This window comes from Terrapene carolina, unplaced genomic scaffold (assembly GCF_002925995.2).
Source record: "Terrapene carolina triunguis isolate 2854851 unplaced genomic scaffold, T_m_triunguis-2.0 Scaffold641, whole genome shotgun sequence".
In the NCBI taxonomy this organism is placed as follows: Eukaryota; Metazoa; Chordata; order Testudines; family Emydidae; genus Terrapene; species Terrapene triunguis.
The window spans coordinates 140,121-166,918 of NW_020664992.1; the positions used below are offsets into that span (position 1 = coordinate 140,121).

Below are 26,798 nucleotides of genomic sequence, written 5' to 3' on the forward strand. Positions count from 1 at the left end.
GACACTTGCTGCCAAAAGTGATTGTTTTGCAAGTTTAGTGACTAAGCAAATAACCCGATTTAAAAACCCCAGGATCCTTCCCCTGCCCCGGGCGTCTGCGCCAGGAAATGAGCTCTAATTCACCCTGCTGAGGGCCCTCTGACTTTAATGTCTGGTGATATTTCAGACCATCTGCATCAACCTGGCCCAGGCTGGTGGAGTCTGAGCTGCTTGGGCTGCTGCTAAATTGTTGCTGAGAAAGTGGGGCAAAATCACTGTGGTTTGGGGAATAGGGAGGTTCCACCTCCCTGTGTTGCATCATAAATGCTCTCCTAATAGGTTACCACGGTTACTGTTTAATTGGGCAGGGAATTGTTGCTGTTATGGTGAATTATTGAAATTTGTAGCCTCTGGGTGCTACTTTAATTCAGGCAGGATCGGGGCCCCTTTTTTCCATACCCCCATAGGAAAGCACAGTCTAGAACACTGTGGCATACAGAGACGAGAGGTGAGGGAACTGATCGGATATATACAGTGTCTATATATGAATTATATATACACTACACTGATAAAAGGGAACATTTAGCACATTGTGGTTTTCTAAGTGCTGTATGAATGCGTTGTTTTTCAGAGCTCAGTTGTTTGCGCAGGCATTTGAGGAAGGGTTGGGGGAGTGGGAACTGAAGTGGAATGGGGTTTTATATAGTTTCAGTGATAAATGTGAAATTACTTAATGCAGTACAGTAGTGACAAATGCGCTTTGTATTCTGATAGTGAATTTTGGGTGCTAGACTTACAAAAAATACAAGGTGTGATGGTTCCCAGTTCATTGCTGCGTAAATGTCACGGGGAGATCACTAGGGTGTCCTGTTCGGTGGTGGTTTGAAGAACTATATTTGACTAGTTCTGCATGTACCTATAGGGGAGTATACGCTGTCTCCCAATGCTTCCCTTTCTGTTGTGTGAAATCATTCCAGGACAGAACGTTCCTGATCTGAAAATTCTTTGTTACCTGAAATTGGGTTATGTCCCTACCGAGCATCAGTCACGCTGAAAACTTCTCTTAGGCTTTGTCTACACGGCCACTTACAGCGCTGAAACTTTCTTCGCTCAGGGGTGTGAAAAAACACCCCCCCTTAGCACAGTAAAGTGCCAGGGTAGTTAGTGGTACAGCGCTGGGAGCCATTGCCCTCGCAGAGGTGGTTTTATTACACCGCTGGGAGAGCCCTTTAAATGGCAAACTCCCCTGTACCCAACATATGGCTAAACACCCGACTGAATGTCTGTTCCCTAAAACACATGGTAGCATCCAGACCGGAAGCAAATATTTTGCTACTGAAATGATGCAGCAGGCAGCCTTCTAGCTGCATGGAGAACAAGGTGTAACAAAAGGCCCTGGGACAAAGCGGTATTTTTCCAGATAGCTCACATGCTTCAGTTTCTTGTCCTTAAAGAGGATTTGTATCTGTTCTTGTTCAAAGGAGGAATATCACTGGCTGAAAAGGCTCAGACTGTGCAGGTCCTGGTTGTATCAGCAACACAGGGTGTGCAGCCTCGTTAGGCAGGTTATAAAAATGTTACAAATGCTTTGCAGCAAGTGGCTTTTAAGAAATGTGGGTGTATCTGGTGGGGCGGGAGGGAGGCACGTGGCTGGAGGCATGTGGTCAGTGGAACAGGAGTTCCTGGATAGAAAAGGTTAGGCCGTCTTCCACGTGATCCCAGGAGTGCAGGGCGGGTGTGTTTGGAGGGAGCGGGGAGCCGCACACCTTGCCATATTTCTGTTTACATTACTCATTTTGTTCTCCTTGTTCCTATTCATAGATCAAGCCCGTTTGTGACCTCCTGACTATTCCTGTGGCAACAGGTCTTGGTCACCGGGAAAGAATGAAGTTTTAATCCGAACGAGGAGGAAGGGAAAAGATGGGCCGCTGGGAGCAGCTGCTTAAAAAGAGCAATCAAAACCCACCCCTGTGTCTTTGTCATTTCGGGAGGAATTCTGCCACAGAAGGTAAATACTTCGGTTCAAATCTTCTTCCAGATCTCGAGCAGCAGAAGCGTTTAATTAAGAGATTCAGACACAGGAGTGTTCAGAACCAAATCAGCAGCTTTATTTGTAAAGAACAATGTGTGGAGGGGGGGGGGGGGGGATAGTGTCCCCCCCCTTTTCTGTACAAGCTAAGGGGCTGTAATTGAATAGAGATCGCACTTGTCAAAAAAACTTTGTATCTGCTCCAGTAACAAGAGATGCAGGTACAACCTCTGATCCTGCATTGGGAATCTTATGGGCCAGACCCCCTGTGGCCATGATCAGCCCCTCTGATTTCGCTGGAGCTCAGCATGAGGATCTGCCTGCCCAGACCCTGATGCAGAACCCGGCCCCTACTTTGTGCAATTGACAGTGCCTTGTGTATCCTCCCATTCAGTGTTTCTTCTGTATAGTCAGTTTCTCCCGTGGTGAAATGGTTATTGTTTGGGTTAGGGTACTGCCTAGGGGTCAGGGCCCCACTGCGCTGGGCACTGTGCAAACACAGAACAAAGCCCTTTCCTTATAAACAGCCACAGGGGATAGCAAGCCCATTATCCAATTCCAGGGCATAACTATCTCAAGGTGGCTCTGTCAGAAACTGGATTTGAGCGGGAGGGTGGTAAATTATTTGAAAAATCCAAGTTGTGTTCCTTTAAGCACTCATTTGAATGGTTGACTTTAGGGTTCTGATTGGGTTTTAAAAAAAATACTCACCCACCCACCCTCAGCTGTTTCCGCTTGCTTTCCAGGGCACTTTCCTTTCCTGTGATAGTCTAGAATTTGAGAATTGAAACATCCCCGTAAAATTACCTGATACCTTTCTAAGGAGGAAGATTCAACATAACATGCAGTAAAATGCATAATTTATTTAAAAAAAATCCTAACCATGAAACTCGTGTTGGAATCTGGAAAGGCCTCCAGCTGGTAGGAGTGATGACTGGAGGCCATTATTTAAAAAAATAAAAAATGTTAAGGTTAGTTGGGCTGCGTAGTGCACGTGAGCGTTCGCACTAAATCAGTCCGCTTGGTGCACAGTCAACTTCCACCAGCTTGCCTAGGCTTCTTCACAGCAGAAAACAATCCATATTTCTCATTGAATAGAGCCTTTAGCAATTTTATGCTGTAAAGACAGATTTGTTCACCAGTACGTAGATGAAATATTTCACGGACATCCCAATGCTTAGGATATTGTCTGAGGCAAAACCTGCTGGCTTCCCTTTTCTTGTGATATGTTTTCTGTATGGTGGCCTAGCCAGTGTCACTCCCCTCAGGTGCAGCCCTGATATTCCTGAGTGAATCTGCAGTGGCCACTGAAATGTTTATCTGATCATAAGTCTGAAAAACTTCACTGAACTGAAGTCTGGACCTTTGCATCTTCCCAGTGAGAAATGGCCCATGTTTTCTGTGTCTCCGGAATGGTTTGGTTTTGCTGTTGCATACACTCAGTTGAGACTTTCACCATTATTTCTGGCAGTATGACAGTTCCTGCAATTGACCAGGTGAAAAAGCAAAATAAAATTTGGTGCCAGTATTGTTATTCTGGAATACTGTGTCTAGCACCTGCTAGAAACTACACCATTAACATTTCCTTTGTGGCTAGGGTGTCAACTGACTATCGGCAAGGAGAGCGTATTTTTGAAAAGCTATTTTATCCAATGTTGAACAAGAAGCAATGAGCCATTTGAGGGTTTCTTTGTAACTCCGTGTGTATTTAAATTCCACTTTGCCGGCTCTAATTTGGTAGCTACTAATAATTTTGCTGTCTTGGAGCGATAAGGGGGGAAGAATCTTGAACTTGTTTAACTTTATTTGTAAAAAATCGGCTTTCTATCAGCATGCGGGCAACTGTGCTGTTACGTAAGTGTCTCTTTAAAAAGTGGCCCAGTGTCTCTCTCGCGTTGTGAAAGCTGAATGGCTCTGCGGGAATGTAAGGGGCATTTTTAACATTGCTAGCCATGGCGCCTTCTGATTATCTAATGGTATGAGACCTGATTTCCCGCGGAAGTTCTTGTCAAAACATTCATTGACTTCATTCCTGGCTCTGCTGGGTGCCAGTTATCCTTTCCCTGTTGTTCTCCACCGGCGCATTGTGTGTCAGCTCTTTGTGGCAGGAGCGGTGTATGTTTGTCTAGACCCAGCACAAAGGGGCCTTGCTTCTGATCACGGCCCGTGTGCGCTAGGAATGAACGCCTGGGGCTTTCACAGAGCTACTACGCGAGGTTCCTGCCCCAATGATCCTGCAGTCTGACGTCTCCCTACGCTCTTCGCCTCTGCTGGTAGACGTGCCGAGGGCTGCCTTCTGTGCCCCGCTGCGTTTCTCCGCCAGCCACAGGGATTACTGGTTGTTAAATGAGCACTTTCTAGCCTGGAAAGCCGTACATGCGAGGGAGGCTGGGGGGGCTTGGGCAATGTATAATGGGACCTAGTGACCCAGAGGTTAAAGGCCCCAATTCAATTTCAGCACAGATCTTTAACCCTCCTGCAATTGATCAGTGCCCCCATGTGACATGAGTGTCTCTTGGGACAGCTCTCTGGAGACAGCTGTGCGCCTCGCAAACATGCTTGCCGCTAATCGGCCCATAACTGGAAGCGGCATCAGAGAGGCCAAAGAGTTAAATGGGACATGGAGACTGAACACTTCTCCAGACTCTGGAGGTGGGGCTCCGGGGCATGCCAGAAGCACATTCCTGGCCACTGTGCCTGCTGTGCCTCTCCTGTCTCCGCATGGAAAACTGGAGTCCACGGGACTCTGTCAATCACCAGCACTGAATCCGTGTTTTAACAAAAGCCACTGCATAAGCCATCGAGGCTGGAGTCCGGGTTCGTGTCAGAAACGTTCATTCACTTGGGTGTGATGAAGGCCGGTTTTGGGAGCACAGTGTTTTGGAAAATAATTAAGTGGTGCATTTTCTCAGGAAGTGACCAGTAATGTGCTCGGGCTGCAGAAATGCACAGATCACGATCGCTGTCATTCACAGGAGGCAGCGTGTCTGGTCTGTGTGTTCAAACATCCTGATTAAGCATATTTTCCCACTCGAGCAGAAATGCTTTATGGGTAAGTACCTTTGGGTGCCTTAAATCTTTCATATACCATCCTGATTAGTCACATACCTGATCTTTAACTCTGGTTTTCTCGTGATACTGACCACCTTCTGAAAGCGCTTTGAGATCTAAGGATGAAAAGCCCTACATAAGAGAAACCACTGGTATTTGCAAATGCATTTTTGCCTTTAACAATGCTCTTGATACTGTGGCTCTTTGGTTTCAATTGGTCTAAGAAGTGGGTAGAATGGAAGCGGATTTTTAAACCACGGAGGGTGTCCGCTTTCAAGAATGGGTTTGTATAAGATCCTCATTCAATTGTGTGTTCATTTCAGTGAGAATCCCTCTCGAGAGAAGTCAGAACATTTTCCCCCTAGCAGGTGGGCGGGGCGCTTCTTCCCCATTCTGTAGCAGCTCAGCAATCAACGCACCTCTAAGTTAGATTTTCTGGGAAGCTGCATGGATTGTGCTTTTATGTCTCTGCTTCACGGTCTGAAGGGATAACTTGGCTTTGCGTGACTGGGTGGACGGTGAGCCAGGTTGCTTCCAACCTCCTGGAGGAGGCTTGTTAAAGTGTTTTTGCTTTAACCTTTAAGTAACTTATTTCGGTGGCGAACTCTATTCCCAGTCTCCCCTGTTCTTTAGGACCCCATCCAACTCCCATTAAAGCCATTGCTAAGGCCTTTCGATTGCAAGCTCTTCTGGGCAGGGGCTACCCTCGTATACTCTTGTACTGTGCTGCGAATGGATGAATAATACATTGATCGTGTCATGCTAGCATGCCTCATGTTTTAGGTCCCTAAAGTGCTGTGTAAAGACTCAGGGTATGTCTTCACTGGAGAGTTACCCTGGGCTCTTACCGGGGCATTGCCCTTAACCCCCTTCCCCCCGAGTTCAGTGGTGCCTTCGACCCCGGCTAGTGGGCTGGCTGTGGGTGCAGGCTATCGCTCAGGCTGGTAACCTGCCCACTTTGCAGTCTGAATCCCTTGAGTGCTGATAGTCCTCCAGTGCCTTCCCACAATTCCCCATACACGCCCAGAAGGACAGACAAGTTCTTTCACAGCTCCCTGGGAAAGGATCAAAGTGGCTCAAGTTACTACGCTACAGAGACCCAGTGAGGACGCAGTATTCTACTATGGCTTCGTGGTGTGGCTGCTCACATCTGGGCTAGGCTAACATGGGTGCAGGGGTAACTCTCTGCAGTGCAGACCCATCTTCTGATCCTCACGTCACACCTGTGAGAAGTCACCTTACAGATCGGAAAGCTGAGCTATCGAGTGGTGAAGTGACTTGCCCAGGACTCTGCAGTGAGTCAGTAGCAGATTCAGAACTAGTGCATTCCTGGCTCTCAACCTTGTGTTCACTTGGCTAGACGAAAGGTTCTCGCAGTGGGCTGTCGAGGACTTAGATTTCAAGGCCAGAAGAGATCGTTGTGGTCATCTAGTCTGACTTCCTGTGTAACACAGGCCAAGGGACTTCCCCAGAATAATTCCCCGAGCAGCTAATGCCTTGTCATGATTTGCTGCAGAGTGCGCCTTGGGGTCTTGTGCAGCAAATACTGTGCACTAAAATCTCTGCAGATTACTGCCGGGGGTCGTTAATTTAGGAAGTCTTTGTCTGATGGGGTAAACTGACTTAGAACGAGGGTTTTAATAGTGGAGTTGGTGCCTCAAACTACAGGGTTTCCTCATACATGTGGGAGGGACGGCACTGATCAACAGAAACCTGATCAAATGGTTTCCTAGTAGGATGTAAACGAACAAATTCAGAGGTGGGATTAATTCCTCACCAGTGTTTCAAAGTAAGTATGTTAGGGCAACAACTGCTGGCGATGGTGGTGGCTCACTAGGGATTAGTGAGAAGAGTAAAGAAAACGGTAGATTCTTATTAAATAATTTAAACTACAGTTCCCGTAATCCTCCTGTAACTGATGTCAAATGAGATCGATCTGGTGGGTTATGGTTTGAATGCCTTCCCAAACGATTGCCACGAGCCATGTTACCTGTCACACGTGGGGTGCACATGTTGGCGTGAATGCATCAGCGCCTAAATAGCGCAGTGTTGGGCTCTATAGAGAATTGCTGGCTAAACACGTGTATAAAACTACAAATGCTGTTACTGAGTTAAACCTTTTCATTCCCGAATTTTCCCTCTGAGTGGAGCGCACATTGTTTGAAATTGCTAGCGGACTTCCTGAATGCAGACGAGTGCAATCAAAGGCATTTTGTACTAATGCTGCGTGGGTGAGTTCTTTGATAACCACTCAGCTCAGTGCACATTTGAGTTTCTGTTCAATTTCTTGCTCTGAAAAGACGACTGCTGCCTCTGAGTTGAAGCGTATGGTTGAACAGCTCTGTTCCTAGTCACGCTAGCGTTGGAGCAGTCAAAGGGACAGTTGTCTTGGGCCGCAGGAAGGTTAATCAGTGAAGAGCCATGTGCTGTTGCTCTCTCTCTCTAAATCACTGGGGCAAGTTAGAGAGGGAAAATTTTTTTTTATAAAAAAAAAAAAAAAGACTCTTGCAAAGTTTCAAGGATATAATTTCTTAAACCCTCTGAATTTCAGTCAAAAATTTGTCCCTCTCCTGTCCGTTACTGGCATGGAAATAAGCGTCTTTACCAGCTCCACCGGCCAGGTGGCATTATTAACTGTTGGCTGCTTTCAGGCCCAGACTTTAGTTTTGTTTGGCCACTCCAGGTCATAAGAAGCAAGGAAATAAAGTACCCCAAATTATCCTTGGTTGTGGCACAGATTTCATCCCAGGTTTTAGTGAGACAGGGTGGGTGAGGTCGTGTCTCTTATTAGAGCAGCCAGATGTGCAGAAGAGCTCTGTGTAAGCTCAAAAGCTTGTGTCTCATGCCAACAGAAGTTGGTCCAATCAAAGATACTATCTCGCCCACCATGTCTCTCTAAGATCCTGGGACGAACATAAGAACGGCTAGACTGGGTCAGACCAAAGGTCCATCTAGCCCAGTGTCCTGTCCTCCAACAGTGACCAATGCCAGATGTCCCAGAGAGTATGAACAGAGCAGGAAATCATCAAGGGATCCATCCCCTGTTGCCCATTCCTAGCTCTGGCAAACAGAGGCTAGGGACACCGTCCCTGGCTAATAGCCATTGATGGACCTATCCTCCATAAACTTATCTAGGTCTTTTTTGAAAGAACTCAGTTCCTTAGCAGAGATGGGGACTGAAAGAACAGGGCTAGAACAATCCTGCATATCCCAGGTTTTGTCGAAGTTGTGTTCCTGTCTCTGATCTTTCTTTACCTCTTGGAGTGGAGTTAACTAGGCTTTGTCTTCACTGCTAAAACCAACAGGTGGGTTTTTTAGCCTCAGGGTAATATGCGGGAGCTATTCTGGGGTAAAACACTGTGAAGACAAGGCACTTCAGGTCAGCTAGGTGAGGTCAGCACTGTGCCCCTGCCTGGCACTGCCCTCGCGGCGTTCACCTCAGTAAAACGGAAGTGCCTTCTCTTCGCTGGGTTTCCCCCTTAGGGTAGCTCTCAAACATTAGTTACCCACTGGTAAAAAATACACCTTTTCAGCAGTGAAGTCAAGGCCTCAGCCCCCATCTCTGCTAAGTAATTGAGTCTGTCAGTGCTTCGTCCCCCACATCCACCCTGGCGAAGTGTAGATCAGACCAAACTCCTCAACAAAACTGTCTTAGTACGAGCTTTGGCCTCTTCAAAACAGAACTCTGCATTCCCAGGGCTGACCGTCAAACCCACGTTCTCCGTGTGGTGGAAGCCACATGAAGCACCTACAGCCGCTAAGGGTAACGCTACACTGGAAACAGTAACCGATTGACCTGGAAAATCTGGCGCGTGAATAAAGGCTCCAGCTACCAATAAAACAGGCCCCGTCAGTTGGCAGAAGCTGCCCAAGTAGGAGACTTAATAAAATCCCCCAAAGAATCGCAATAGCCTCACTCAGGAGGCAGCTGTAGGTGGGAGCGCCGTGTCCCCGGCGTGCGTGCACGCCTTAGAACCACGTAGAAACCTCAGGCTTTCGTTTTAGTCCCGCCAGAACGTGCTGTTGTCCAGCTTCCCCGCGGGGCCGGAGTAACCGTCTCCTCTCTGCAGAGCAGTTCAGCTGCACAACCTCCGTGGGAGACGTGGGGCCAAAACTCAGTCTTGCTTTGGTCATTTACCCCTTGATGTTCGTGCCTCTCACAGGGGTGCCGAGGTGCGTTTTGCATAATAAATTCTCTCTCCCCTTCGTCGCGGAAGGGTTTCAGATTTTCATCTGAGCTGAGAGGTGGCAAGTGCCTGTGGTTTCCAGCTCAAGGGAAACTTTGGATCCCTCTGCCTCATTGATATGCTGTCGGAGTGTGTCCTTCCACCACCTCGCTGCGCTGTCTGTCGAAACGACCTCCGCTCACATTCGGTTTCTGTGCCACGCGCCGCTCTGTCCCCTGCATTGCATTGTTCAAACGAGGTCGCTGGCCAGCCAGGTCATGCAGATGGCGTTCTAGCTGCTTTACGTTCTGCTTCAATGTCGCTGCCGTTAATCGTCCGCTTCAGAACGGGTCACACTGCCGTCAGTGAGCAGCCGCATCTGCTTTGTGCTGGAGAGGCGCACTGGGAGAGCGAAAGGTCGTTGTTGGAGCCCCGCCCCAGAGCCGTGGGGTCATCCTCTCTCTCGGCAGTACCGATTCCACTGGGTGGTTTCCACTCGACTGGGATGAGGTGAAGCTAGGCGGCAGAGAGGAAGCTGCGGCGGATGAGACTTTGTGCCCGGAGCAGCCAGGTGACGTGAAGACAGCGGGGCTAGAGGAGCAGAAATGTTGCACGTCAGAAACCCGTGGCAGGCTGGAGCACTTGGGCTCTGTCCATGGCTAAACAGCTCATTTCTTCTCTCACGCTTGGTCTGCGCTTCATGTTTTACCAGCGTAACTATGACAATCGGGAATCGTTTTGTGTTTACTGACCTCGCTTTGCCAGTGGAACTCGTAGCGTCGGTGTCGTTCTACTGGGGCGGGATAGTTCCTCGAGCTCGGCTGCGCTGTTCTGCTGGTATGACTGTGTGCACCAGGGCTTCTGCTAGCCTGGATCCACACCAGCAGAGTTAAAGCTGCAAAACTTAAGTGTTCACAAGGCCTTCGATTCAGTCACTATTGGTCTCTCCCATCTTCTCCTAAACAATCTGCTTCTCAGTCCAGAGCCGTGTCTGTGTGGCTTGGGCCGCCCCCTCCCCAAACCGGCTCTCCCCCTAGTAGATAAAGAGAAGACTGCAGCAGAGGCTCATGGGGGGGGGGGGGACACACTGTTTCTAGCGTTGCAACGCCTGTAAACGACCCCCTCTAAGCACCAGCTGGGTGATTCCCTCAGAATTCATCTGTCTTGGTCTTGTGCTAGCTTAAGCAGCTGTGACACATACTCACAGCTGCCCCAGTGCTTCTCCTCCACGTGTCGAATGCCTGTTACTTTTCTTTGCCTCTTAGGAAGAGAACTCTGGACTCCCCTTTTCTGACCATTCCCTGTCTGACCACTAGACTGTGCTTCCTCCAGCTGGCTGAAGCTACAGGGATCACACGCAGAAGCAGAAGTCCAGTACTGCCACGTCCTTGCTTTCGCCTTTCATTGGAAGCTCTCAGAGAGCTTTGAACACTTCAGAATCTCCCCAGAGATGTTCATGTATCGTACATACTTTAAAGATGGGGAAACTGAGGCACAAGGGTCATGCCCAAGATCACAAGGTGAGTCAGTGGCAGAGCTGGGAATAGAGCCCTGGAGTTCTGGCCCCTGTCCTGGGCTTTAAGCACAAGAGACACTCCCTCTTGTGGCCGCCTTGTTTTCCCTTTGGTTTCAAGTTACTTTTCTGGCCCCCAGGGCTTCTGAAATTGGGAAGGTTATACAAATAACATTGCTTACCGAAGAGGTTTCCGCCAGGCTCACCCAGCTGCAGTGCTGTTGGCAGACCTCTTATTGGCTTTAATGAAAACAGGGCGTCTGTTTTCTGAGAACCTAGGCAAAGCTGGAAATCCGAGACGTCCAGCACAGGCCGTAATTAAGTTTGATTTAGGAGATCGGTCCAACAAGTTCTGGCTCCCATTATCGACTCGTCTCTTGCATCTGAAACTGACTCAGTAAATCCACCAGCTGCGTGTATCTGCCGTCACAGAGGATGAGGGGAATAACTTCCTCACCAGATTCGACTTGACAGGTCCCAAAGTCGAGGTGTCGGCTAGCGTGTGGTCTTGTGCCCTGTTAGTGAAGTTCTGTTGTCCTCGGCCTGCTGGAGCCGCTACAGGAGGGGTTTAACTCAGGGCTCACCGGGTCATTGCTTTCCCCACCCTGCTTTGCATTTCCCATTTGGGAGGGTTATTTCCCACACGAGGAGGATGCTGAGCTCGGCCTTAGGTGGCTTCTAAAGAAGGAGCTGCCGTGACTTTGCATGTTCTGCGTTTAGCCCAAAGCGTGTTTGTAGCCTGCAGTTGTTAGTGAGCTAAATTGCTTCACTTCCCGCTCATAGCAGACCAGGACTTGAGTTAGGCCTTTTTTATGTTGTCTGTTTCATCCCATCCATCGTCTCTCCCCTCTGGCTGTAAAACAAGCTGTCGAAGGCCTTCATCGGGGCACCGCGTGTCTAGTGTCTCTTCTCTCTGCGTAAGGGTCTATACTCGAGCGTCACAGCTGGGATTTTCAAAGCCGCTAAAGGGGAATTAGACTGGGGGTTTTCAAAGGCAGGGGTGTGTGTCTCGGCTTTGCAGGGAATGGACCCGAATGGTTCTCTTCTACCTCTCTGATCTTCGCTTGGACTTGATATTGCTTTGACCGAAGTTCTATTTACTCTACAGTTACTGGCTGTTGTGTGCTGCTGCTATCCCTGCTGTGCAAGGATCTAGCAAATTAAGACCGTTTATAAAAACCCAGAGTGGTAACGTGTAGAAACCGATGTTCCCTACTTAAACAGTCACTCCAGAGCAAGGCTGTCCTGCAGCGTCCCCCAGGTTTTTTCGGGTAGAATTTTACATATTCAATGCCTGGGGTCTGGTTCTGATACTCAATCAGCCAACTAATGGGCAACTCTGAATGTTCCCTGTTGCCATGTTGCTCAAGCCATTGGTTATATACTCTAGCCATACAGAACACGGTTATTTTGGACCCCAGACATCTGGAGACTAGATGGATTTTGTTTTTTCCCCAGCCAGAATGATTTTGCGCCACTCAGACTCGCAATACACTTTGCTGCTCAGTCCTGCTCCTTTCTGTTCTTTCTAGTGCCCTGTTCCTTGTTTGCATGTTGTCCATATTGAATGTAATCCAGGCACATAACTGCCTTTAAAGCCCCATGTTGGCCCATACAGATCACAAGTAAAGGATAGGAAGTGCGCTCTGAAGCGCTGAGCCAGAGAAATGATGCGTCCATCCTAGCAAACGTTTCTCCTGTGAGCGTTCAGCGTGCACCTTTAATGGTGCATGGATCTAGTGCGGAAATCTCGCCTGGCGTTTCTTGGTGGGCAGCAGCACGAGGCTGGTGTGAAACCTAGAACTGCTGTTATGAATTGGGTGGGACAGAATACGTCTGGAGATCTTCGTCCTCTGGCCTTCAAGTGACTCGGGGCTCTGCATCAGTAGAGTTGAGTGTTTCCTCCGAGCCAGTGGATATTGAGAGGACACACAGGAAATCTGTCCGTAGATAGTCCCAAAGCCAGTTTAACCCGGCAGAAGGCTTAGTTCACTGGGATCCAGAGGGGAGACGCGCTGTGGCAAAGCCACGTGAACGTATGCCTTGTCCACGGTTCATTTCCACACTATACCTCCATGCAACATGCCAAATGTTTTCTGGTTAAAACCCTTAAAAAGATGTTAATCTCCCTTCTGTTAATGGAAACCACTCTCTCCGTACTTGACTTTTCCTGGGGGGTGGGGTGGAGCGCTGGCTTGCTTGGAAAACGCACCATGGTTACCACAGAGATCTTCTTTGTACTCTTGGTGTTACTGCAGACACAAATATGGGCAGCTTTGCTTTCCAGGGCTCTGTCTGGCTTTTGGGGGAGCTGCAACCTCCGTTGCTATCCCAGACTGTCTCTGGGGCTGACCTAGCATTCCTGGGCCATCGCTAGTTGCTGAGCGAACGGATGCCAGGCGACTGGATTGTGATGCGTTAGTTCAGGGACTGGGACAAAACTCAAATGCGTTTAACGCTGTTAAGAGGTTTTGGGGTATTTGCACCAATAGGATGATAGCTTTCAAATGAGTGACGGGGTAGGTGGCGACTGGCTGGCTTACCTTTTTGATGTCATAATCCCCCCCCCCCCCTTACTGGTTGGTTTATGGAGCGGAGAGAGGAGCAGCTCCAATCACAGGCCATGTCCTGACTACTTAGTTCAAGGGTTAGGAGCCTTATGTCTCCTCCATAGCAACTTTTGGTCTAGGAAGATCCTCTGTAAGAAATGGGGGAGACCTTTTAGCCCATCATTGCCAGCGGCTCCGATACCCTGGAGATGTGAGTGAGATTACCATCTTCCTGCGGGATCTGTCGGCGAGGCCCGGGAAAGGAGCTTGGTCCCAGTGTGGGGCTTGTAGAAGGTTGCGGGTAAATGCAGGAACTTCATGAGGTGCCCAGGTACTCCTGGCTCTTCACCTATGTGTACTGTGATAGTAACTACAGACCCCAACGAGGTCAGGCCCCCACCTCCCTGGGCACTATGCTGACACCCCAGGCCCTGATGTGAAGAGCTTAGAGGCTAAATAGAGCGGGTTCCCCTGAGGGGTGGATGGTGTCACGTGACTCAGGCCAGTCCCGCCTCTGAAACATTTTGACGTTGGTTGTGATCATGCTACATAATCTCCACAGCCTTCCTCTAATGTTCCCGCACACCTGGCGTGTGTAGAAAAGCCCGGCCCTGGTGAATTCTGTGCTGTGCCTTGAGGATGCGTAAGTGACTCATTGAGACGCCTGGAATTAGAGCAGCACCTGAAGTTTTACAGTACTGGGATCAATGGATCCATTTCTCGAATCCCGGCTTAGGAGCAGAAGAGCTGTAGGAGCGTGGGACTAACTTGCACTGCCAGTGGGCTGTGATATTCCTGTACCCCAGACGATACAGGGCTCCTGGGTGAACTGAATCCCCATCTCCCCCCGGCTCTTCTGGGCACAGGGAGCAGCGAACCACAGACCGGGTGTGGCATGCTCACTGCTGAGAAGGCTTGCCAGAGGAGAAGCCGCATTTTAACCAGTGATGGAGACACGGCTCCCTGAGTGCTGGGCAACCAGCTCAGGTTGCTGTAGTGTCTCTTGTTCCCTGCGTGGGAACCCGCTGGTGGAAAAAGGGAATGGAAGGGGGCAAAGGGAATCCGTGCGTTGCAGAGGACGATCAGGATGCAGTTCTGTGGGGGAAGAAACCTGAGAAATTAGGGCTAGGGTCAGGCCTGGAAGGGACCCTCCTGGATCGTCCGGGCCAGTCCTCTGCGACCGCAGACATCCCATTCATAAAGGTACCCAGCCAGGGTCTCGCTGTGAGGATTTCCAGACGGAGTTCCTGTAGCGGGCAGTGGCCCAGGGGCGTGTGCTACAGTGGCACCGTGCTAGTCTCGAGACCCCGCCTGAGTTTGCCGGCTCATTGTGCCAGGCAAGGTTCAGAGACCTACTCAGGGACTGACAGAGCCTACAGAGGCAGAGAGAGGCAAAGTGACTTGCCCAAGATCACCCTGTGTCAGTGGTAGAGCCCGGAGCTAGACTCCCGGTGGTCTGAGCATGTCTGGTGCTTGCTCCAGTGGGCCAATGTTCCCTCTACGTGTCCATAGTGTCCTGGGCGCTCGGCACCCCCTCTGCCTTCTCTCACACACATCCTTCTGTAGCGAGGACAAAAGCAGCAAGATAGGCAAAGCGGCAAGTGCAGAGGGATGAGTAATGCCTTGGGGGGGAGGGAAGTGTGCAGTTGGTGCTAGCAGGAGAGCAGAACTGAGGAGCGATTCAATGCATGGAAGTGGGGCTGAGAACACTGCACCACACCCTATTGTGTAAGGGCTTGGAGTGGGTCTGCGAGCCCCTGGCTTAGCATGCCGCAGGCTCAGGTCTGTTTCCAACTCTCAGCATTGCAAAGAGGGACTTTAAACTCCCAAATCAGGCTCTGCCTTCAGAGGAGCAGAACATGAGTCTGCCCGGCTTTCCTCCCGGTGTGATCCCCGCCGTTCTCTGCCTGCCCCTGATCTCCTGCCTTCTCTCTTTCCAGGGTTCTGGCGACGGTGACGAGCAATGGGGTATGATGTAGCCCGCTTTCAGGGGGATGTGGACGAAGACCTTATATGCCCCATCTGCAGCGGAGTCCTGGAGGAGCCGGTGCAGGTAGGTGCTGAAAAGAGCTCTCGTGATCGGAGAGGTTTCCGGGGGTGATTCCGGACTACGGTTTGTCTCCGTTCTAGCGAGGGCGAGTGGATGTTAAAAGCCCAGCCCTGCATGTATGAAAAGAGCCATTTAATGTCCACGTCCAGCTCCGACCCTTCAGATCGCTGCCAAAATCCGCCAAGCCAGGGGTAAATTGCTGTGATCTAACAAGTACTGGTGGGAATCTGCTGGAAGCTACTAGTATATGACCATACCAGCTATTTCAATCATCGCTTTTAAAATGCGACTGCCCGACCTCCGCAGGTGTCTGAGACCTACCAGATGCTCCCGAGCTGACGTGTGCGTTGGCATTTGATGGCTTCTCCGGGAGTTTTTGCATGCAGTGTGTTCTTAGGGCTCGGGTTCACCCCGGCTTCTCAGAACTCCCCCTGAACCAACTGGTCACCAAACCAGCCTTCTTCCCGAAGTCTTGCTCCGCAGCAGCGGAAGAGAAGCTGCGTGCTCCAGAGCCTTGCTCGAATGCCTCCACGGGACTGAGCTGATCGCCTCTCCCCCAGCGCTTCGGGGCGTATCCTGCGCAGAGACTCGCTGAGTGGATCTCCGTGTATTTCCACTTACAATCAGCAGACTGGCAGGTCTCTCCCTCCGCACTTTGAAGCTTGCTCCCCCGGGGCACAGGCACCATCTTCCGCCTGCTTTGGGAACGTGCCAGCCTGAAGGCTGCCAGGCAGCCGCGTGGAGCAGCCACCAACGTTTCTTAAACATTCTGCCTTGACCTGGCTGCCAGGCGTGATGATCCATTGGAGAGAGCCGGGCTCCACTCCCTGTTTGACTGATGCAGCTGAAACTCTCCCCCCCGTTGTCCCAGGAGGATACGGCCCACCAGGCACCTAGCGTGGGCTCCAGACTGACCCATACTCGAAGAGGGGAGAGAACATTTACGTTCCTGGCAGGAACTGGGGCTCTTGGAGATGCTGGAGCCCGTGTGGATCCCATCACCTGCCCTCCACCCTGGCTCTTCAGCGCCCTTAGCACACGGGGCTTTGAATCGTGAGGGACTTTTCTCCTTTCTGCCTGGCTGTGGGCGCATGAGGAGGTCCGGGTGCATGCGCTGCCCCGAGCAATACTCCTGTTAAAAAACAACTCCGATCGCGCATGCGTGAGGTGCTTGTGCATCTCCAGTGGGACCCACGACATCTGGGGAATTGCCGTTCCTGGAGGGTATCTAACGCCCATTCTTTTCTAGCAGCAGCAAGATTTCGGGCTTGCTGATTCTCCTCTCCCCCTGCCCTCCTCCCTGCCACCTGTTAGGAGCAAGTGTTCAACCCAGGAAAGCGGAGGGGATCCAAATTGTGAACATTGCGATCCTTTGGCACGTCATTAATAGCTCAGTATGTTCAGAGCTGTCTTCTCCCACCACCCCCACACACGCGCACAATCCAGACGCGGGAGTCGCTCGCACCGAGCCAGGCCAGCAGCAGAAGCAATAGGTAGTGTCAGCCGGAGCGCCTCTTTCAGCCTTTAGCTGTGGGTAGCGGTGATTTTTGGCTCCCCCGCCCGTCTTGGGAGCATTCCTCTGAAATGCCGGTGAAGCCGCCGAGCTCGCCAGTGGACAGAGCGGTCCAGCGGGTGGGCTGCTCTGGGTTCGGTGCGGTGGGTGGCGAGCTGGGGGCTGCCGTTACTGTGCGGAGCCTGAGGCCCAGCAGAGGTGATCTTTACAGAACTCCTCTTGCTGCGAGCTGTCGCTCTGCGTTTGGAGAAGATTGCTGGGTCCGGGAAGGGGGAAATCATTCAAGGGGGGAGGCTGGGAATACTGTGACCCTGACTGCGTAACATGCGCCGTGGGAAATCCCGACTGGGAAGAGCTTTTGTGTTCGCGGGGGTGGTCTAACTGGGCATGAAGGCTGAGACTTGTCCCCAGGGCTGGGATAGATTTAATTAGAGCTCATAGCAGCTGTCTCTTACAGGTGGGGGGGCGCTACCCGCTCCCCAGCTTGTTGGAGCCGGTTCAGAGTCAGGCTGTGCGTAAGAGGATCCCGGCCGTACTGACGGTGTGTTATCACACAGCCCCTGTGCACAACGATTTTCAGACCCCAGGCCCTTCCTGAGATCTCCGTGTCCTTACGCCTGACTGTGGCAGACGTGCTGTTCCCTTTCGGAAGTGGATTCTTTCCCTGCCCCTTATTTGCATTGTCACCAGTGCAGGGACACAAGAGGATTTAGGGTTTGCTCTGTTACCCCCTTGAGCATTTTCGGGGCTGGTGAAAAAAATCCTGAAATTGCCAGATAACCACCGTAGGGTCTGAGGGATAGCAGGGACTCTGGCAAAGAACTGCACAGCCGGGGCCTGCTCTGAGCAACTTGAGTGATGGAACGATTTATTTTAAAAGGCCCGTTGGAGCGTGAGTGACAGTAACACACAACTTTGCCGCGAACAAATGCACTGCAGTGCGGCTAATGGAAAGTTGAGCCACGTGGGGACGTTCAGCTGGGACTCGTGGTCCATAGTGACTGCAGTGCCAGTAAGTTGTGGGCAAAGTGCAAGGCACGACGCTTTGCTGGCCGAAGTGTTTTGCGGCTTGCTAAGCTGCCTGTGCTTGGCAAAAATGAAATCTGAAGATCGCCTCACTAGTTAACAATTTACTGTGACCGTGGGAGGGTGGTGTCATTTGTTCTCGACAGATCTTGCATCAGTGACAGACACAGTCACTGCATTTTTCTCCGAATTGGTGTTGTGCAATTGAGAGGAAGGACAAGAGGATGCAGGGGATAACCACGTGGTAAGGCAGTAAACGTTGCACATCTAACAACTTCCATTTGCTCAGAAGCACTCTGAACACGAGTTAGTTGGTTTCTCGATGGGCTGGAGTGATGTGAATCCAGGCAGGTTTAAACCACTGACGTAAATTACCAATTTAAAATAAAACATGGTGATTTAAATCCGGTTGATGCTAACTTAAAAACGTGCACCCATTGTACATTTAGCTGAACGCTTTATAATGAACTAAATTATAAATGCTGGATTTTAAACGTCAGAACTGGGAGGCTATTGAATGTTACAAAACTACTACAAGCAAAACAACAAAATACTGGAAATGTGAGTCTCTGATCCTGCAAACATTGTCTGCCTCAGTGTTTGTAGCAACAGATGCAAAAAGTGTTAACTGTTCCCTTAATGGCATGACGTCTGTCCCTTCAAAACGATTTTCAGTGTTAACAGTGAAAAGTTATTTAACCTTTCAGTATATTCTTGACGTGGTTCTGAATGTTCATACACAGCAAAATGTTCAAAACTAGCCTGAAGTTAACGTCCAAAGGGCGAGATTTTCAAAGCGTAAAGGCCAGATGTTTAAAGGTATTTAGGCACCGAAGTGACATAAGCGTTCAAGTCCCATTGACTTCAAGCTGCATTCCCTGGTGGAGGAGCGTAGTCTAGCAGAAGCATTCACCTTTCTTGGCATGTGGAAGTTTGATCTGTTGGAAGGTGCTGTTGGTTGCAGATACAGCACAAGCTGTTTGCATAGCTGTGCCTGAGTTTGTGGTGGCCTTGAAGTCAGGATGTTTATGAAGCTCCAGAATGGTCTCTTGCTGCAGAGAGGGGCCTAAAAATGTGAAATTCTTGGCAGAAAACAAATCGAGGTAAAATCTGAAATTCGGGTAACAATTCTGACCCTAATTAACACCTCCGCGTTAGCAATTTCAGACTGCCCAATGGGGAGAAAGTAAAGAACTAGCCACACGTTAAAACTGGATTGGAATTTTGTAAATGTTCGAAATTAAAAGCACTTTTTAACAATCAGAACTTTATCCAGCTTGGCCCCTGATTTCCTTTCCGAGGCTAGGTCTACACTACAGCGGACTTCCGACCTAAGATACGCAACTTCAGCTACGTGAATACCGTAGCTGAAGTTGCGTATTTTAGGTCGGCTTACCTGGCGGTGAGGACGCGGGAAAGTCGACCGCTGCCGCCGACTCCGCTACCGCCTCTTGTCGAGGTGGATTTCCGGAGTCGACGGTAGAGCCATCAGGGATCGATTTTACCGCGTCCTCACGAGACGCGGTAAGTCGATCCCCGATAAACCGATTGCTACCCGCCGGATCGGCGGGTAGTGAAGACGTAGCCTCTGAGACCTGAGCCACCCGCCGCTCCCGTGGACGTCAGTGGGCTCTGATTTCTCAATCCGTCCTGAAGACGAGACTTCTACTCTTTCAGCCCCTCCTCGTGTGGTGGCTAAGTACAGCACTAGACCGGCTCTACACCTGGGGACGCCTTATGGCACCGAAATGAACCGTCTTGTCCAAAGCCACCCAGCAAGTCTGCACTGCACAGAGTCAATTCAGGAATCTGGACTTGTCGTGCCCTGCTCTGCTACAGCCCTGCCGCTCAGAGAGCGTCCCAGTCGTGTTATCTGGCACCTCCGTGTTCGCGTCCTTGCCCTGGCTGGCAAGGGGCCGTTCGTATGCTTGGAGGAGGAGCGCCGTACGGCACAGCTTGGCTAGCGCCGTTTCCAGGGGGGAAAGAAATCGGTTTGCTGTGGTTGGAGAAGCCCTCCTGGAAAGCTCCTAGCGACACGAGTGTGTAAACGGGATCCTGGCCAGCCCGGTGTCGCCATGGAACAGGGGCTCCCTGGTAACGGCTCCAACCCTGGCAACCAAACGTTCCGGTGCTGAGCGCCAGGAGCCGACTCCCCGGTGCGGGTTGGGTTCTGCTCTGGCTTGTGTCCATCTGTTTCCCGGTGGTGGGAGGAGTTAGCAGAGTTGATGGGTGCGCTGGCTGCGGAGAGCTGGTTCTCTCGCGCGCTGCAGCGAGGCCCGGTGTTAACCCAGGGCAAGAGCAGGGACTCGGGAAGGGGGCAGTGACCTAGGCGGGGGTGAAGGCCGACAGAGCAAATAGATCATGAAGGGGAGCCAAAGCCACCAGGCCACCCACAGTAAAATCTGGAACCCCTCCCCCTTCCCCAAAAAACTACTACTGAGGGGAGAGGGGTTGGGGCCAGCTCCCCTCCCTGGGGTGTCCAGGCCAAACCTGAGTGGGGCTGCGAGCCCACAAAACCACTCGATTCCGGGGCAAACCGACCCTTCCTCCTGCCCTGGGCCGCCTTGCAGAGCCCAATGAGACCGTGGTGGAAAGCAGTCCGTTCCACCCTGCACTCGCTCCATTGTCTTCTAGCAGCCTGCGCTGCCTTCGGTTCCAAGGTGGCGAGGCCAGTGGGTCGGGGCGGCCAACGGATCTAGAGCTGTCACTGAAGGGCGCTTATGGAAATGTTACTAACGATGCTGTCAAATGGGCCCCAAGCGTTCTGCCCACTGGTACTTCAGGGCTTGCTGGACTCTTTCCCCCCCCCCCCCCCCCCCCCCCCACACACCCACCCAGTGTCTTGCAGCTTTTGGACAGATTTAACCCTCGAGTGTCTGACCCACCCCTGTGTGGACTTGTAGCTCTGGGTTTCTGCTTTCCGAAAGGAGATCGGCCGGATCGCTAAGGAAGAGCTGATGTGTTTCTCGCCCCTAAACGTTACACTTTTATAACTGTAACTTCAGCCCAGTCACAGCTTTCGCCTTCCTGCCGCCGTCCTTGTAATGCCCAGCTGGGTAAATACAGTGAAGTACCATTCAAATCTGCTCTGGAAAAGTGTCAGTTTAGCATGCCAACGCTTCGTGGCCCATCAACCCTGCCTTCAAAGAGGCAGCAGCATCTAGAGGGTAGGGCAGAGGAATGCGTGACCGCCCTCGTGCTGAGTTCAGGGCTTGGTCCCTGGCTTTGCCAGCACTGGGTATGGATGGGGGGGTGAGAGGCGGGATGAGCTATTTTTGCAGGCCAGGTGAAAGGTGCTGGCTTTGCCCATCTGCCCTGGGCTTTGCGGGATGAGAATGAGGCTGGGGGTCGGGGTGAGTCACTGCATCCTGCGTTTCCTTCCCTGTGCAGGCTCCTCACTGTGAACACGCCTTCTGCAATGCCTGCATCACCCAGTGGTTCTCCCAACAGCAGACCTGCCCCGTGGACCGCAGCGTAGTCACTGTGGCCCACCTCCGCCCCGTGCCCCGGATCATGCGGAACATGCTCTCCAAGCTGCAGATCACTTGCGACAACGCGGTTTTCGGCTGCACGGCGGTCGTGCGACTCGACAACCTGATGTCTCACCTCAATGACTGTGAGCATAATCCAAAGCGGCCGGTGACGTGCGAGCAAGGATGCGGGTGAGGATTGTTCTTGCCGGATTGTTTCCTGGGGCTGAAGGGGAGCGGAGAGAAGGGGGGGCCCCCTGCTCCTGGGGGTGAGGCCAGGAGTTGTAGCCTCCCGTGAGACAGCGACAGAGCTGGGCTGCTGGGAACTGGGGAGAAGGCTGATCTGTGCACAGGGCTGGGTAAATGCCAGCGGTGCTGCGCAGGGCAGGTCACAGCTCAGTCTCTGAGCCTGCTGGCAGCTGGTGTCTTGCTCTTCTTTCAACTTCGTTTTACGTGCCCTGGATTTCCAGGCCTGGAGACCGGGGGAGACTTTCCTTCGGTCCAGGTGGCAGTTAGGAACCGAAGTCAGCGAGACATCTAAGCTCTTATCCACGGAACAAGGCGTAGCAAGAGCAGCGCCTCCTACCCACGCCCACTTCCCCCGGGTCGGCTGGACAGGGCATCCGGTCTCTGGCCTCGCTGTCTCTGTGAGGCCGCCGCCCGGGCAGCCCAGTTGTTGGCTGGGTATTATGATGCATGAGCTGTGCTCAGACCACTGGCTGGCCAGTCAGGTGGGGCTAGTGATCCCGGCTGACCTGGAGGTGAGTGGCTCTGTATAGTAGGTCCAGCTACTCCAGGGCCTTGTCTCCAGCGGTGGCCAGCACCAGACATTCAGAGGAGAGTGAAAGCACCCTGCAGTGGGCAGATGTGGGATCCCCCCTCCCCCCGACCTCATCCTGATCCCTAATGGTTAGATCAGCTTAAGATCCCATCCCAAACGTCTGTGGTTAATTAGAATTCGGGCTACTCTGACCTCTCGCTGCAAGTCCCCCAAACTTCTGAATTTGTCGTGGGAGCCGGGTGGGTGCTGCCGCTCCTCGCTAACCCCGAGCCCTGGCCTGCTCTTTCTTCCCCTGCCGTCCGTTCTCTCTCCCCCTGCAGCTTGGAAATGCCCAAAGACGAGCTGCCGAATCACAACTGCATCAAGCACTTAAGGTCGGTGGTGCAGCAGCAGCAGACGAGAATTGCTGAGCTGGAGAAGACTTCAGCGGAGCACAAGCATCAGCTCGCCGAGCAGGTAGCTGCTTTCACGCGGGTGTCCATGGATGGGGGTCTGGTTCGCTCTGGCCTTCTAGGCTAACCGCTTCTCTTGATGGGTGGACTCTTCCCTGGCACAAATACGGGACAAACGAATCTGCTGGTTAAAAGCCAAAGGCGGCTTGGTAGGCTACGATGTTCTAGCATTCCCCTAGTTATGTGCAGTGTCTGTTTGAATGGGAGCTTCCTCTCCTAGCTCCAGGCTGTTGTCCTGCATCGGAATCCTTGTCCCATGAGGTCCCCCCGCCCAGTGGGAGCGTCACGCTCTGCGCTCTGATCTCACACGATTCGGACGCAGGGGAGGACGGCTAGCGCTCCAGGCACTCTGACCTCCGTCTGCTTCATGAGCTCGGAGGAGCCCCAAGCGGACCCGCTGGGAAGCAGAGAGTGAGCAGGAAAAATAGCGAAGGGTTAATTTTTAAAAACTCTGCTTCCCCCACCGGGGTGTTAATGAGACAGCCAGGTCCCCCGCTGCCGTCCCGTGTGGGGCTGAACATCACAAACGCGGTGTTCAGTGCCGCTTCCAGCCCTAGATACCTGCGGGAAGGGGGGAGGGCAGGTCTGTGCGTGTGAGGGACTCTCTCCATTTGCCCTGCCTCTTGCAGAAACGGGACATCCAGCTGCTAAAGGCCTACATGCGAGCCATCCGCAGCGTCAACCCCAACCTGCAGAACCTGGAAGAGACCATTGAATACAATGAAATCCTAGAGTAAGTGCCGCTGCTAATGCACGATCCCGGTTCCAATGGGCGAGTAGGTGTTCGGGAGGCAGACACGGGGGACTGAGGCGTCAGCTCAGCTGGCGAGATTTGGGAACGGTCATTAAATCCCCCCAGCAGATTAAGGCCCGAGCTAAGGGAGCCACAAGAAAACCCATAAGCTTAAAGCAAGCAGGACATTGCTAAGGACATTGCGAGAGAGAACGAAGTCTGGCGACTCAGCCCTGTTAATGTTACGGGTCCCACCAGCTGTAAAATTCTGTACCTGCAGCCGTGTCCTGCCCGTGAAAACGGGGCGGGAAGAAATGGCTTCGGAGCTGATCCTTGCACCGTACTGGCACAGATGGGAACTGGTGGAAGGGTCGTTTCAGCCCAGCTCAGGAAAACTGAATTCCACCGGCGTTAATCAAACGGCATCAAAAGAACAGGGAGAGGCTTTACTCTGGGGTTCTCAGACCCGGGGGTTCGCTGGAGTTCTGGGGCATGGAAGCGTCCTCAGGTGCCTGGAAAGCTGGAAAATGGCAGCTTCTCTCCCCGCTGCATCTGCTGCCGTCAGAGGTTAACGTTGTCCTGGGCAGGGACGAGACGCTAAATGGTCGTAGTCGGTGGAGCTGAGAGGCTGGAGGGAAGCAAACCCATGAAGAACTTTGAAGGCCATCTTGGGTAGCTGGGAAGCCAGGGATGGGGCCCCACTTTCTGGAGCAAGACCTTCAGAACATGCTTGGCTGGCTCACATAGGGAGGACTTTCAGCCATTGCCACATTGCAGTTACGGCCTGGCGAAGGATTTTGATAGGAGGGGGTGAGGGAGAGGGCCGTGATTAAGGTCCAGAAGAACTCGGAGGCGTCTGACTTCAGGAGCAACGTACCGTGAGTTAAGGAGGAGAGCAGGGACGTGGGGCAAAGGGCTCTGTATCGACAGACTTCAGCCTCTGAAGCAGTTAGTACGAGGAAGTTGTGGGGTCGCCCGATGTCCCTCCAGCATTGCTTTTAGCTGCTTGAGTCTGGCAGATTGTTTTCTGGCATGGGCATCATCTCTAACTGCATCGGTCTCCTCCCGGCCTCATCCCTTCTCTCCACCAGAAGAGGGCGCAACCCCAGCGGCCTCCGAGGCTCTAACATCCGTTCTCGCTAGGTTTTACGAAGGAAAACTGGTGAGTTTTCTGGATCCATCCCGATTTCGCCCAGAGGGGGCACCTGAGTTATTTGGTGCTGCCCTTTCTGAGACCATTATAAGCTGGCTCTATATTCTGTAGACCCCGCAGAACCTCTGACCGTCCTTGATGTGCCCGTCTCGTTCTCTGGCAGAGCAGTCCCTGCCTGCCTGTTAGCACTTGCTGTCTCTTAGGTGCCCCTGTATTTTACTCACGGTGTCTTGGTGTCTTGCAGGTGGGTGAACTCCTTGCAGTCTGCCCGGGTGACGCGATGGGGCGGGATGATCTCCACGCCGGACGCCGTCCTCCAGGCGGTCATCAAGCGCTCGCTGGTGGAAAGCGGGTGCCCCACGTCCGTCATCAACGAGCTGATCGAGAACGCCCACGAGCGGAACTGGCCGCAGGGCCTGGCCACCCTGGAAACCCGCCAGATGAACCGGCGCTATTACGAGAACTACGTGGCCAAGCGCATCCCCGGCAAGCAGGCGGTGGTAGTGATGGCCTGCGAGAACCAGCACATGGGGGAGGACATGGTGCTCGAGCCGGGGCTGGTGATGATCTTTGCACACGGAGTGGAGGAGATCTAAAGACTTTTAAAGAGAGAGAGAAACATTTTGTGCTTGAAAAAAAAATAACTTGTCTAAAACCGCTGACATCTTCCCCCCCCCCCGGCCCCCGTCAGTCACAGCATTATATCAGGGCATTATTCCTCCAAGCATGTGGCTCGTAATTTAAAGAGTGATTAAAGGCCTCTGGCAAACGCTCCCTTGTAGCGCTGGGCAGTCACCCAGCATCATATGCAAAATGCGGTTTGCCTCTTGCAGCAGATCCGCCTCCCAGTCCGGTGTCCGTGTGGCTTCTAACCGGCTTTGAAAAGCACACAGCCCCTCGAAACCGCGGTGGGCTTTGGAGCGGGCCTGACTGCTGACACCTCTGCCATTGTCCTGACCTCTTGGCGCAGTCCAAACCAAACGGGCCAGCGGATCTCGGCATGGTGCTGCCCCGGGGTGACCCGACCACACGGTGTTCACGTCTGCCCCGAAGCTTTATTCCCCCCCACTCCCGGTTTCTTTCCGCCCTCTGAGGCACCTGTGTGAAAGCCACAGCTCTCCAGTCGGGCTCACACGCCTGCAGGCTGCAAAGCGGGCCCACAAAGGCAGGTCTCGCTTTGCAGCCTTTGGTGGGAGGTGGGAAGGGGGGACCCTGCTCAGACATGCCTACGGTTTGGCCGGGGGGCTAAGCTGCAGACACGAGCGATGCCAAATAACCGCTCCCCACAAACGAGGCGTGATTTCACCATAACGGCGTTTTGCAGCCAAACAGCTGAGCTGTGGAGCAACCGCGCGCTGGAGCTTGGCCGTGTGGCCTTGTGCTGCTCTGGGGAGAAACCAGACTTCAAGGGGGAAATTCGAAGTGGAACTAAACTCTCATTGGACGGCCCTTTCACCTCCTTCCTTTCTCCCCTCCCGCTCGGAGCCGACCGGACGCTCTGGTGGCTCGGACACCCGAGGGAGGCGACGGACTCCAGGAGCCTGTAATGTGGACAGCCTGTCTGCCTGCCAGTCTTGCCCGGAACCTAGATTCAGCTCTCCTGTCTGTGTGTGCGTTGAACGGTCGACAAAGAGCTTTATGTATTGTTTTCAGACACTTGTGATTGTGGTTTGTTTTTTTTTGTACCTTTTTTTGCCTTGTTTGTTTGTATTTTCCCTTTATTTTATTTTTTAAATACAGTGGCCAGAAATGCTGCCAGGCCCAATTAAGTTCACTTGTTGGGAATTTAATTTATTTGCATTTGTGGGATTTTTTTTTTTTGGGGGGCGGGGGGATTTGGGGTTTTTGTTCCTTTCTTTCGGTCTTTGTCTTACCTGGAGACTTTGTTTCCTCTTTAGCTCGTTGTTTTGTGCCCAAGGTGGCTGCGTGTGGGACAGGGAGTGAATTGTCAATAAATAAGAGGTTCTGATTGCTTTAATCCAGACCTTGACACTACCATCCCTTCGGAGACTGTTTGCATCTCTTTGGCCCTCTGAATAGCTTGAGCCCTCCCCAGCTGCTAGCCGGAAGCTGCAAATAGGGTGACATAAGAGTTTGAATTCCCAGTTAACTGCTCCACAACCAAGCAGCTCCCCTGGGTTCCCACGCAGTCGGTCGATAGCGGAGCTGCCTCCGCCGATGGAAAGGAGTCTGATCTCCGTATGACACCCACCCCTCTGCCCCAGCCGGCAGAGCAGCCCTGCAAAAGGGAGGGTTCTTGGAGACCATCTTCAGGGGCAGCAGCTGTCCAGTGGGTGATGACCCCGCGGACCATCTCCATTGCTGAAATGGGA

The 26,798-nt window shown here is 52.2% G+C and overlaps 1 protein-coding gene across 2 annotated transcripts; it reads left to right on the forward strand.

Annotated features, from left to right (window-relative positions):
• The first annotated feature begins 1,805 nt into the window (after positions 1-1,805).
• RNF41 (ring finger protein 41) lies at positions 1,806-26,237 on the forward strand. Of its 2 annotated transcripts, none has more exons than XM_024206028.1 (6): positions 1,806-1,987; positions 15,228-15,340; positions 21,267-21,538; positions 22,448-22,583; positions 23,209-23,312; positions 24,710-26,237. In XM_024206028.1, the coding sequence occupies exons 2-6, from the start codon at positions 15,251-15,253 to the stop codon at positions 25,059-25,061; spliced, it is 954 nt and encodes a 317-aa protein (XP_024061796.1). In that variant the 5' UTR covers positions 1,806-1,987; positions 15,228-15,250; the 3' UTR covers positions 25,062-26,237. The 2 variants fall into 2 exon arrangements, with proteins under 2 accessions (XP_024061796.1, XP_024061797.1); XM_024206029.2 differs by lacking the exon at positions 1,806-1,987 and adding an exon at positions 10,659-10,745.
• Positions 26,238-26,798: the final 561 nt, after the last annotated feature.